Source organism: Bubalus bubalis, chromosome X (assembly GCF_019923935.1).
Source record: "Bubalus bubalis isolate 160015118507 breed Murrah chromosome X, NDDB_SH_1, whole genome shotgun sequence".
In the NCBI taxonomy this organism is placed as follows: domain Eukaryota; kingdom Metazoa; phylum Chordata; class Mammalia; order Artiodactyla; family Bovidae; genus Bubalus; species Bubalus bubalis.
The window spans coordinates 46,137,412-46,149,952 of record NC_059181.1 but is presented as its reverse complement, the minus strand read 5'-3'; the positions used below and the strand labels follow the sequence as shown (position 1 = coordinate 46,149,952).

General features: G+C 41.2%; 1 protein-coding gene across 13 annotated transcripts in view; it reads left to right on the top strand.

Moving 5' to 3' along the window:
- The window catches only part of ARHGEF9 (Cdc42 guanine nucleotide exchange factor 9), a 386,748-nt gene that overhangs the window by 338,308 nt on the left and 35,899 nt on the right, over positions 1-12,541 (top strand). For all 13 annotated transcript variants that reach the window (XM_025276866.2, XM_025276865.2, XM_025276863.2 and 10 more), the window contains one exon: positions 2,039-2,170. In XM_025276866.2, coding sequence (XP_025132651.1) covers positions 2,039-2,170 — 132 coding nt within the window. The remainder of the gene's footprint in view (positions 1-2,038; positions 2,171-12,541) is intronic.

Sequence of the window (12,541 nt, the reverse complement as noted above, 5' to 3'; positions counted from 1 at the left end):
TGGTAGAGTGGGTGGACCAGATGGCAATGAGCAGTACCCTTGGTCTGATCATCTTCAGCTTAGCAAATTGTGCCTTTAAAAGTCATCCTGCACATCTTTGTATAGCATTGGCCCCCTTTATACCTTTCTTTCACTTCATACATGTTTAAAATGGATTTTAATACATGTTCCTGGCCTGCATCAAGTTGGGGCATGGACGAGTGGTACCACTTTCAGCTTCCCATCCCTCCAACACTAAAACCTCGCATGGCCCCCACACTCTCAAGGATTCTTTTCCTAATCCTGGGCCTCCAGAGGTTCTGGGTTAGTATGTGGGCCTGCCAAGGAGGAATGTTTACCAAAATTCCAAGGAGCTCCTAAGCTGTGGTCTGGAGTCACACTAGTAGCACTGAGCTTTCTTTTTGAGATTGTATTATTAGAAAATATTTCCACCGAGCTCCTGTTTTTCTTCCTATCTCTTAGACTGAAAAAAAAGTGGTATGCTCAAGAATACCATTTCTAGCTACCCCTCTGTTTGTGCCACTGCCTTGCCTAGGTTGTTTGCCTCTGATTATTTCCAGGAAAATGCAGGACCCTCCATGTCTAACTTTGACTTGAAACTTTTTGGTGCAAGGCTGAGATCTTAGCATTAGAGTGTCAGGGCTAGCATTGGAGAAGGAAATGGCAGCCCACTCCAGTATTCTTGCCTGGAGAATCCCAGGGATGGGGGAGCCTGGTGGGCTGCTGCCTATGGGGTCACACAGAGTGGGACACGACTGAAGCGACTTACCAGCAGTAGCAGCAGCAGCTAGGAGCTTAGAGATCATCCTCACATACCTCATTTAACAGCTAGAAAAACTGACACCCAGAGAGAGAAAGGGACTGACCCTTCAGTGCCTTTTTGGCCTAGAGACAATATAATGTATTGGCAAAAATGAGCACACTTTCTGGAGTTGCAGACTTAGGTTTGGATTATGGATCTTTGGCTAATTAGCTGGGTGACCATGGCTGATCACTTGACCTCTTTGTCCTTCAGACTATACAGATGATAGCAAGACTATCTACCTCCCAGGGCTATTGTGATGCACAAGAGACAGAGTGAAAGTATGTAGCATGATGTCTGAGCCCTGTAGGTGCTCAGTAAGTATTAACTCTCCTGAATCATGGAGCCACTGCTCTTTGTCCCCATAGTTTGCCTTGCATTCCACAAGTTCTGAGCATACCTGTATTAGACTCCTCTGCTGAGGTGTAAACTCCTTAAGAACAGGGCCAGATATGGCTTGGCATCTGACATACACCCCTACATATCAAGTTCCCACAAATAAAAGGCCCTTGGAAACTGTGGAATAGAATTAGCTAAGAGTTAAGTGTCTTGATGGGGCTTTTGGTGTGTGTCTGATTCTACATAGTAAGAAAGATAAGCAAGTTATTCAGGCTTTCTGGATATCAGACCAAGGTAGCATGTGGTGATAAAATTTCCTACTTAATCAGTATATTTTAATGAACTGAGAAAAGAAGGAAACACAATTTTAAGAGGGTGAGTGGATTCTCTTTCTCTCCCTCAAAAATCATCTCCTCTTTATCCCTCCTTGTCTTGTTTCACTTATCTGGGAACCAAAGCGATTTCTCGCACCTGCTCAGGCTTTACTCTTCAGGTGCAAGAAAGAGACTTAAAGTCTAGAACTGGGATGAAAGATTAAGATGGAAAGAGAGATTCATAGAAAAAAAAATAGAGGGAGAATATGAGAGAGAGAGAGACAGATAGACATCTCAAGGCAGCTGGTGGCTCTGAGGCCAGAGAGCAACTGGTAAAGAAGGACTGTAGCAGTCCTGGGTAGTGGGGCTCATTTGACTTCAGAGTAAACAAGACTATGGGTCTTTATAACTCATGGAGTCTTTCAGGGACTCCCAGGGGTCCCTCCCTCCATTCCTTCTTCCTTACTAGTCCCTTTCTGTCCTGCTTATTTCCCAGCTTATAGTCAACTCTAGGTACCTCCAGGCAGATGAAGATGCCATGCTTCCTGCCTGGCTGCCTCTCATTATCATATGTCCTTTCCAGGGCGAGGACATCCTAGACAGGAGCTCGGAGCTGATCTACACTGGGGAGATGGCCTGGATCTACCAGCCCTATGGCCGCAACCAGCAGCGAGTCTTCTTCCTGTTTGACCACCAGATGGTCCTCTGCAAGAAGGTAACCATACCCCTTTCTTCCCTGAGGGAGATGGTCACCTCAGGGAGCACCAGACCCTTCCTCACTGTCATCCCTTGCTCCAAATGAGGTGGGCAACCCTGCCAGGCAAGAACAAGACAGGAAATTGGCAGCAATTCCATGTCATCAGTGGTATGCCTTGACATCACAGGCAGTGCTGTCTTATTGGCTGTGAAACTCTGAAATTCGTAAATTTTGTGTTGGCATATTTTTTACACTTTTCCCTCCTGCTCTTCATGGTGATCTTTCTCACTCTCTTCCACCCAGAGCTGATAGACTACACTGCTGATCTGTACCAGTCCCTAAAAATATTGTAATATTTCTATCCTAGTTTGTGAACAGTGGCTTCCCTGAGCACCTCCTCCCATTTATTCTCTAATAGCTTTGCCCATCTGGCCCTTACTGCCCTAGGAAACAACACAGGACATCCTAACTTACCCTTACAGGTAGGTACCTTTGTAATAGGAAGTTTCTCTGTTCCCCTACCCATTTCCTCTATAAGGTGAGTCACATCCCTATAACTCTCAACTGTGCTCTCCTTTAAATTCCCTTCTCTTTAATTCATTTGAGAAAATGTCTTTTATGATTAACTCAGTATGAGTGTTTGTTTCTTAGTATCTTCTCCTTGGCAGGTAGGAGGGTGGCATATGTTTTCAGCCTGATTCCTCCAAATTGGATACTGTTTCCTCTACCTCCTCCCTTAGGATAGGGAGTTCAGATAACTTTTGGCTCCAAAGACTGCTGGAAAGAATTTGGGACCAGGGAAAGTAAAAGAGGAGGGCAAAACCAAAGAATGCTTAGAGTGACTTTAAATTCACCATCCTACCCTTGGCTCTTTCTCCATAATTCGCTCCCTTTGTTCTCTTCCTCACCCATAGCAAATACCTTTGCAAGGGAATACTAAGTCATGAAACATTAGGTTAAACACTGATGTTTTCTAACCTGGAAAAGGAAATGGCAACCCACTTCAATATTCTTGCTTGGAGAATTCTAAGGACAGAGGAGCCTGGTGGGCTACAGTCCATGGAGTCACAAAGAGTTGGATACGACTGAGTGACTTTCTTTTTTTTCAACCTGGAACAAGAACCACACATTTGTTTTTAAGCCGCTGTTCTCTGTGTATGCCACATCTTGTATTAAATCTTTGTTCATTTTCCTTTGATGGTACATTAAGAGAACAAATTGAGTTTCAAGTGAAACCTCCTCAGTGTTTGGGGATAAGCTTATAAGTACCAGCTCTGGAACTGATAGATGGCTAGTTAATAGAGATAGTTACTGCCTTGGTCTTGACCTCACCCTGGAAGAGATAATTTTTAGGAATCTGGAACTTGGCTAAGCACCCAGCCCTCTTATTATTTACCCCCAACTCTTCCTTAGACTTACATCAAATCAGGAGGCAGATTTTTGAGCGTTAATTTAGGTAGCCAAGGAAATTCTCAGCATATCAGCCATGTTACCCATAGGCATCTGCCCATTCTTCCCATTGGGGCATTTTTACACTCAGAACAACCGGTCATAGAGAGACACAGAAAAACAATTAGGAAGCTGGTTTATTTTAGAGTTGTGCACAACTCAGACCCTGTTAATCTGGGTACCTGTCTGCCAAGGCTGAGATTACTTTAAGTAAAATGTGAAACTCAGCTCTGGAAAGATGTAGATATAAGAAACTAAGAGACAGAGCCAGGATCTAGGACACAAAATAGTGAGGCAAAGGCTAGGAATAAAGGGAAGAAACAAGATGGACAGTGGGATTAGTTTATGAGCAAGGGGCAGAAGAAGAATAAAATTGAATGAGAGTCAGCTCCAGGCCAGTTAGTATGAGCCAGTGATTAAGGAGAAACCAGAAGTCAAAGCAGGGTTGGGGGTTCAAGCAAGCCAACCTGGCAGGATGGGGGTAGCAGGCAACGAGGATCACAAAAACAAGAGAAACCTTGAAGCTAGCATAGCTTTATTCCAATGAGAGGCTTCTTTTTCTAACAAGAACTGTGGACTCGCCTTCCAGAACAAAGCTAACTCAGACTCTTGAGTATAAAGGGCACTAACTACATACCTGGGCCTTCTTGACTCTGGTTCCTCAGAGCATGAGCAACTACAGCTTGATTTTTCAAAGGCTATTAAAGCTATATATGATGCTTGTGTTGAGGCTATGGTTGAGGATTTCTATTTGATACCTAAAATAGGCCTTTCTATTCAGCAAATAGGGAGTAAACTTTTGAGAAATGACCATGAAGCCAAAATAAGGTATAGAAAGAGACAAGGTCCTTTGTCTGCTGAGTGGTTGAGAGACCTCTTGTCACTGCTATAAAAGACTTTCCTTATGAGGTAGAGCTGGAAGAAATGGACAGAGCCTTTTGAAGGTGAAGATTCCTTTGGCAAAGGAAATATTCAAAGGAAAAGAAGGAGAAGGACCAGGACTAGAATTGGGCGAGTAAGGCACTCACCTTAGGCACAGATTTAAAAACAATGCCCCAGAACACAGTAATCTTTTTACAAGGAAGAAAGGGGAAAAGAAAGCTAAGTAATCAAATGTCACTACACTAAGCTTTCTGATGAGTTCATATTTTAAAAGGAAGAGGAAACATGGGGCCCTAGCAAGTGGATAGATAATATGTAACATTTATATGTGGTAGGATGTTTAATAGGAGTGACAAAGATTAGTTTCATGAATCCTAGAATGGGTAAAAGTTAGTTTTTAAAGATTCTAAGATAATATCAATGATTTTAAAAGATCTGTTCAAAGAAAGAAGAAAAAAAATGATATTCTGTCAGCTCCCTGCTAAGGACAACTAATTTACTATTAACAGAGGAACATAAAACTTCTCTGTCAATGGAAAAAGAGCATAAACCTGTTGAGGGGAAATTTAAACCTAAAGTATCTGTAGTTATAGGAAAACACTTCAGTGTTCTGAATTTCATGCTGTAATTATTGATCCCCTGCTCTGTGCCAGCCAGCTCTGCCTTCTTCGGGCTTGTGATCTAAAATAATTTAAAAATATATACATCATTGGGCACTGAAATAATTCTTAGATGTCCCCAGCAGAATTGCTGTACATAAATGCAACAGAACCATGTGTTCCAGATCTATCAAAACACTATCAGTTCAGTTCAGTCTCTCAGTCGTGTCTGATTCTTTGCGACCCCATGACTTGCAGCACGCCAGGCCTCCCTGCCATCACCAACTCCCGGAGTTCACCCAAACTCATGTCCATCGAGTCAGTGATGACATCCAGCCATCTCATCCTCTGTCATCCCCTTCTCCTCCTGACCCCAATCCCTCCCAGCATCAGAGTCTTTTCCAATGAGTCAACTCTTCGCATGAGGTGGCCAAAGTACTGGAGTTTCAGCTTTAGCATCAGTCCTTCCAATGAACACTCAGGACTGATCTCCTTTAGAATGGACTGGCTGGATCTCCTTGCAGTCCAAGGGACTCTCAAGAGTCTTCTCCAATACCACAGTTCAAAAGCATCAATTCTTCGGCACTCAGCTTTCTTCACAGTCCAACTCTCACATCCATACATGACCACTGGAAAAACCATAGCCTTGATTAGACGGACCTTTATTGGCAAAGTAATGTCTCTGCTTTTGAATATGCTATCTAGGTTGGTCATAACTTTCCTTCCAAGGAGTAAGCGTCTTTTAATTTCATGGCTGCAATCACCATCTGCAGTGATTTTGGAGCCCCCCAAAAATAAAGTCTGACACTGTTTCCATTGTTTTCCCATCTATTTGTCATGAAGTGATGGGACCAGATGCCATGATCTTCGTTTTCTGAATGTTGAGCTTTAAGCCAACTTTTCACTCTCCTCTTTCACTTTCATCAAGAGGCTTTTTAGTTCCTCTTCACTTTCTGCCATAAGGGTGGTGTCATCTGCATGTCTGAGGTTATTGATATTTCTACTGGCAATCTTGATTCCAGCATGTGCTTCTTCTAGCCCAGTGTTTCTCATGATGTACTCTGCATATAGGTTAAATAAGCAGGGTGACAATATACAGTCTTGACGTACTCCTTTTCCTATTTGGAACCAGTCTGTTGTTCCATGTCTAGTTCTAACTGTTGCTTCCTGACCTGCATACAGGTTTCTCACGAGGCAGGTCAGGTGGTCTGGTATTCCCATCTCTTTCAGAAGTTTCCACAGTTTATTGTGGAAGGCTTTGGCATAGTCAATAAAGCAGAAATAGATGTTTTTCTGGAACTCTCTTCCTTTTTTGATGATCCAGTGGATGTTGGCCATTTGATCTCTGGTTCCTCTGCCTTTTCTAAAACGAGCTTGAACATCTGGAAGTTCACGGTTCACATTGTACCACTTTTCAAAATTTAAAAGATTCTAGAAAATATAGATTGACAATGATGGACTAACATTCACTGTGTACCTCTATGATTCTGTTCTAAGACCTTTATTTTCATTAACTCAATTTAATCATCACAACAAATATATGAGGTAAGTACTATTATTTTTCCCATTTTAGATATATATAAAGTGAGGTACAGAGAAGTTATATGGTTATGAAGTTGCCTAAAAATTGACAGAAGGTAATGGAACAAAACCCTGAATATATTGTTCAATAAAGTTCTTGGTGAAAATGAAAAATGTATCTTTTATTTTTGCTTAAAAAAACAAAGGAACTTGTTGACCAACCCAATATAATTTGCCCAAGGTGATATCATAGCTATTGAGTGATGGAGCCAGGAATTGAATCTAGGAAAGCTAGCTCCAGACTTTTCATTAGTAACCTCTATGTCATTATTCCCATTGAGCTTGTCAGAATTCTATAATAGATTATCAACAGAGGTGAACATTAAAATGGAGGTACAGTGACAGGGACTCACCATTGGTTTCCTAACAGCAGATCATGTCACATAAAATCCAGTTTCTATCTTGCCATTAATTAGAGTAGTTGATGAGCAGGTTGCACTAGATAGAAAATATCATGATTTTAGCCTGGTGCTTCAGATTTTCTAAGGTTTCCTTGGAGATAGAAGGAATGTGGAGTGGTAGAAAAAGCATAAAATTTATGGTCAGATTTTGGGCTCCTTAGTTCCAGCACTCCCTAACTACATGATTTCAAACAAATGACTTTTCACTTCCTCCACTTTTATTTCATTGTCTGTAAAATGGAGATAACAGCTACTCTACAGAATTGTGAAGATTAAATGAAATCAGTGCATATAAAATGGCTGATAGAGGGCCTTACACCTAGTAGGTACTTGTTAGTCTTCTCCCAACCCAATAAAGAAATAATCAGCCTTGTAAGATAGTGAGGCCTCCATCACTAGCATGCATGCTCAGTCCTCTGTTGATGAGATTCTCCAGGCAAGAATACTGGAGTGGGTTGCCATTTCCTCCTCCAAGGGATCTTCCCAACCCAGGGATCAAACCTCCATTTCCTACATTGCAAGTGAATTCTTTACCCACTGAGCCATCGGGGAAGCCCCTCCATCACTAGATGTACCACCAAGTGAGCTAGATGTTTTTCTGCCAGAGATAGTATAAGAGAGATTGAAAGACCTGACTCCTGAGATAATTTGGCCCAGTTATTATTAATAAGTTCTCATCCAGCTCTCAAGATTCTGTTCATTCCCAAAAAGTTAAGCTAAAGTTTCCCCATCTGGAAGCTGGGATTGTGTACACCACTTATAACAGCTTGAAAAATGTGTAGCTTGTTTCAGAGTGTGCATATATGTGTGTGAATATATATATGAAGATGCTTTCTAAGGGTCATTATACTTGGTGGAAAATGACACCAGTGGCTTCTAACTAAGTGATCTCTTCCTTAACTTTTGCTGCTTCCTTCTTTGTCACTTTTGTTTTGAAAAATCTAGATAAGCCTTTTTTTTGTTTTCTTGTCCATTATGATATCACTTAAATTTCTGCTCCTCTGCATCTTGTTGTTGTTGTTCAGTCACTAAATCGTGTCTGACTCTATGTGACCTCATGGACTGCCGCACACCAGGCTTCTCTGTCCTTCAGTATCTCCCTGAGTTTGCTCAAACTAATGTCCATTGAATAGGTGACGCTATCCAGTCATCTCATCCTCTCTTGGCCTCTTTTCCTCCTGCTATCAATCTTTCCCAGTATCAGTGTCCTTTCCAATGAATATATGCTCTTCTCATCAGGTGGCCAAAGTATTGGAGCCTCAGCTTCAGCATCAACAGCATCAGTCCTTCCAATGAATATTCAGGGTTGATTTCCCTCAGGATTGACTGATTTGATCTCCTTGTAGTCTAAGGGACTCTCAAGAGTCTTCTCCAGCACCACAGATTGAAAGAATCAATTCTTCAGTGCTCAGTCTTCTTTATGGTCCAAATCTCACATCCATACATGACTACTGGAAAACCATAGCTTTGACTATACTTTGTTGGCAAAGTCATATCTCTGCTTTTTAAAATGCTGTCTAGGTTTGTCATAGCTTTTCTTCCAAGGAGCAAGCATCTTTTAATTTCCTGGTTGCAGTCACTGTCTGCAATGATTTTGGAACCCAAGAAAATAAACTGTGTCACTGCTCCCAATTTTTCCCCATCTATTTGCCATGAAGTGATGGTACTGAATGCCATGATATTACTTTTTTGAGTGTTGAGTTTTAAGCCAACTTTTTCACTCTCCTCCTTCACCCTCATTAAGAGGCTATTTAGTTCCTCTGCACTTTCTGCCATTAGAGTGGCATTATCTGCATATCTGAGGCTGTTGATATTTCTCCCGCTAATCTTGATTCCAGCTTGTGATTCATCCAGCTTGGCATTTCTCATGATATACCCTGCATCTAAATTAAATAAACAGGGTGACAATATACAACCTAGACATACTCCTTTGCCAATTTTGAACCAGTCCATTGTTCCATGTCCTGTTCTAAAAGTTGCTTCTTGACCTGCATACAGCCTTCTCAGGAGACAGGTAAGGTGGTCTGGCATTCCCATCTCTTTAAGAATTGTCCGCAGTTTGTTGTCGTCCACACAAAGACTTTAGCATAGTTAATGAAGCAGAAACAGATATTTTTCTGAAATTCCTTTGCTTTCTCTATGATCCAATGAATGTTGGTAATTTGGCGTCTGGTTCCTCTGCCTTTTCTAGACCTTGCTTGTACATCTGGAGTTTCTCAGTTCATGTACTGCTGAAGCCTAGCTCAAAGGATTTTGAGTTGCCAGCTTATGAAATGAGCACTACTGTACAGTAGTTTGAACATTCTTTGGCATTGCTCTTCTTTGAGATTGGAATGAAAACTGACCTTTTCTAGTCCTTTGGCCACTGCTGAGTTTTCCAAATTTGCTGACATATTGAGTGTAGCTTGTTAACAGCATCATCTTTTAGGATTTGAAATAATTCAGCTGGAATTCTATCACCTCCACTGGCTTTGTTTGCAGTAATACTTCCTAAGGCCCACTTGACTTCACACTCCAGGATGTGTGGTTCTAGAAGAGTGACTACATATTTGTGTTTATCCGAGTCATTAAGACCTTTTTTGTATAGTTCTTCTGTCTATTCTTGCCATCTCTTCTTAATCTCTTCTGCTTTTGTTAGGTCCTTACCAATTCTGCCCTTTACCATGCCCATCCTTGCATGAAATGTCCCCCTGATATCTCCAATTTTTTTGAAGCGATTTCTAGTCTTTCCCATTCTATTGCTTTCTTCTGTTTCTTTGCATTGTTTGCTTAAGAAGTCTTCTCTCTCCTTGTTATTCTTTGGATCTCTTCATTCAGTTTGATATATCTTTACCTTTCTCCTTTGCCTTTTGCTTCTCTCCTTTTCTTAGCTATTTGTAAAGCCTCCTCAGGCGACCACTTTGGTTTCTTGAATTTCTTTTTCTTTGGAATGGTTTTGGTCACTGCCTCCTGTACATTGTTACAAACCTCTGTCCATAGTTCTTCAGGGACTCTGTGTACCAGATCTAATCTCTTGAATCTATTTGTCACCTACATGGTATAATCATAAGGGATTTGATGGCCTGTGGTTTTCCCTACTTTCTTCTATTTAAGCCTGAATTTTGCAATAAGGAGCTCATGATCTGAGTCAGCTCCAGGTCTTGTTTTTTGCTGACTGTATACAACTTCTCCATCATTGGTTTTCAATGTTGACCATCTGGTGATGTCCATGTGTAGAGTTGTCTCTTGTGTTGTTGGAAGAGGGTGTTTGCTATGACTGGTGTGTTCCCTTGACAAAACTGTTAGCTTTTACCCGGATTCATTTTGTACTCCAAGGCCAAACTTGCCTGTTACTCCAGGTATCTCTTGACTTCCTACTTTTGCATTCTAGTCCTCTATGATGAAAAGGACATCTTTTTTGGATGTTGATTCTAGAAGGTCTTGTAGGTCCTCACAGAACTGTTCAACTTCAGCTTCTTTGGCATTAGTGGTTGGAGCATAGATTTGGCTTACTGTGATATTGAATGGTTTGCCTTGGAGACAAACCGAGATCATTCTGTTGTTTTTGAGATTGTACCCAAGTGCTAGGATTTCCTGATAGCTCAGTTGGTAAAGAATCTGCCTGCAATGCAGGAGGCCCCAGTTTAATTCCTGGGTTGGGAAGATCCCCTGGAGAAGGGAAAGGTTACCCACTCCAGTATTCTGGCCTAGAGAATTCCATGGACTGTATGGTCCATGGGGTTGCAAAAAGTCAGACATGACTGAGCACCTTTCACTTTCATTTCACCCAAGTACTGCATTTTGAACTCTTTTGTTGACTGTGAGGGCTAATCCATTTCTTCTCAGGAATTTTTGCCCACAGTAGTACATATAATTGTTATCTGAATTTAATTTTGTTTAATAATTTTTTTGTTATTTTCCTCCTGAGATGATTATATTGGAAATGATTTAGTTGCTTCTGGAAATTTTACCCTTTTTTGTTTCTTCCCTTTCATATTTTATTGAGGAAGAGAGAACCCCTTTTCCCTCTCCTCTGTCAATCATCCACCAATATTGTTACAACTCTGCTGTTGCCGCAAACAGCCTTTTCCCTATCTTTCATCAATTGTGCCAGTCTGGACATGCTCTGTTGTCCCCTGCATCATAACTGCTTAGTTTTTTGTTGCTTTCATCATATTCTGGGAGAATTGGAACTAAATTGAATGTAGGGATGCTGGAGAGATAATTTCTTCTGTTCATGGAACTTTCTGCCTTTGGACCATTTTTTCATGAACTAAAGGGCCAGACTTGGAGGTTGAGGCATTTGGTACAACTCAAAAATGCATCAAAGATGGAATAGAGTAGAAAAAAAGATTTCTACTTTAAAACCAGTGGATTTAAAACAAGAACACTTGAGTCCAAGACTGTACTATCTCTTACTAATTTGCTTAACCTTGCATCAGTTCTTTAAGTCTTTATTCTAATCAATGTCAAGTCAACCTGATGATAGAATTCACCTCAGGAGGATTTGAGGAGAATCACTTGAAGTAATGGGATGCAGTGAACTATAATGTTAAGGTCATGGGTTCTAGAGCCAGACAAGAGACCACCAATTTACTTTTTCCCATCAGCTATGTAATCTTGGACACCTCCTGGGTGCCTTTTATTATCCCCTCATTTGCAAAATGGGAATCATCAAGATGAACTGAATAGTATCTACATGCAAGGAAGTGTTGCATGTTGTTGTACCTCATGCAAGTTCATGTACATGTACAAGTGTGTTGTATCTCAGTGTTAAATGAGGTAATGCAGTTATAGGGCCTGGCACACAGTAAATATTTAGTGATCATTAATTCAGGAAGTTTTTATTCAGAGGCAGTATCAGTTCAGTCACTCAGTCGTGTCCAACTCTTTGAGACCGCATGAACTGCAGCACGCCAGGCCTCCCTGTCCATCACCAACTCCCAGAGTTTACTCAAACTCATGTACATTGAGTTGGTAATGTCATCTAACCATCTCATCCTCTGTCATCCCCTTCTTCTCCTGCCTTCAATCTTTCCCAGCATCAGGGTCTTTTCAAATGAGTCAGTTCTTCGCATCAGGTGGCCAAAGTATTGGAGTTTCAGATTCAACATCAGTCCTTCCAATGAACACTCAGGACTGATTTCCTTTAGAATGGACTGGTCTTTGCAGTCCAAGGGACTCTCAAGAGTCTTCTCCAACACCACAGTACAAAAGCATCAATTCTTCGGTGCTCAGCTTTCTTTATAGTCCAACTCTCACATCCACACATGACTACTGGAAAAACCATAACCTTGACTAGATGGACCTTTGTTGGCAAAGTAATGTCTCTGCTTTTTAATATGCTCTCTAGTTTGGTCATAACTTTCCTGCCAAGTAGTACGCATCTTTTAACTTCATGACTGTATACACAGTGGTTAAAACAAGAACAGGTTTTTAGAGCCAGATAGCTTAGACTCAAATCCCAGCTATGCCATAAATGGTAGCTTTTATTCCTG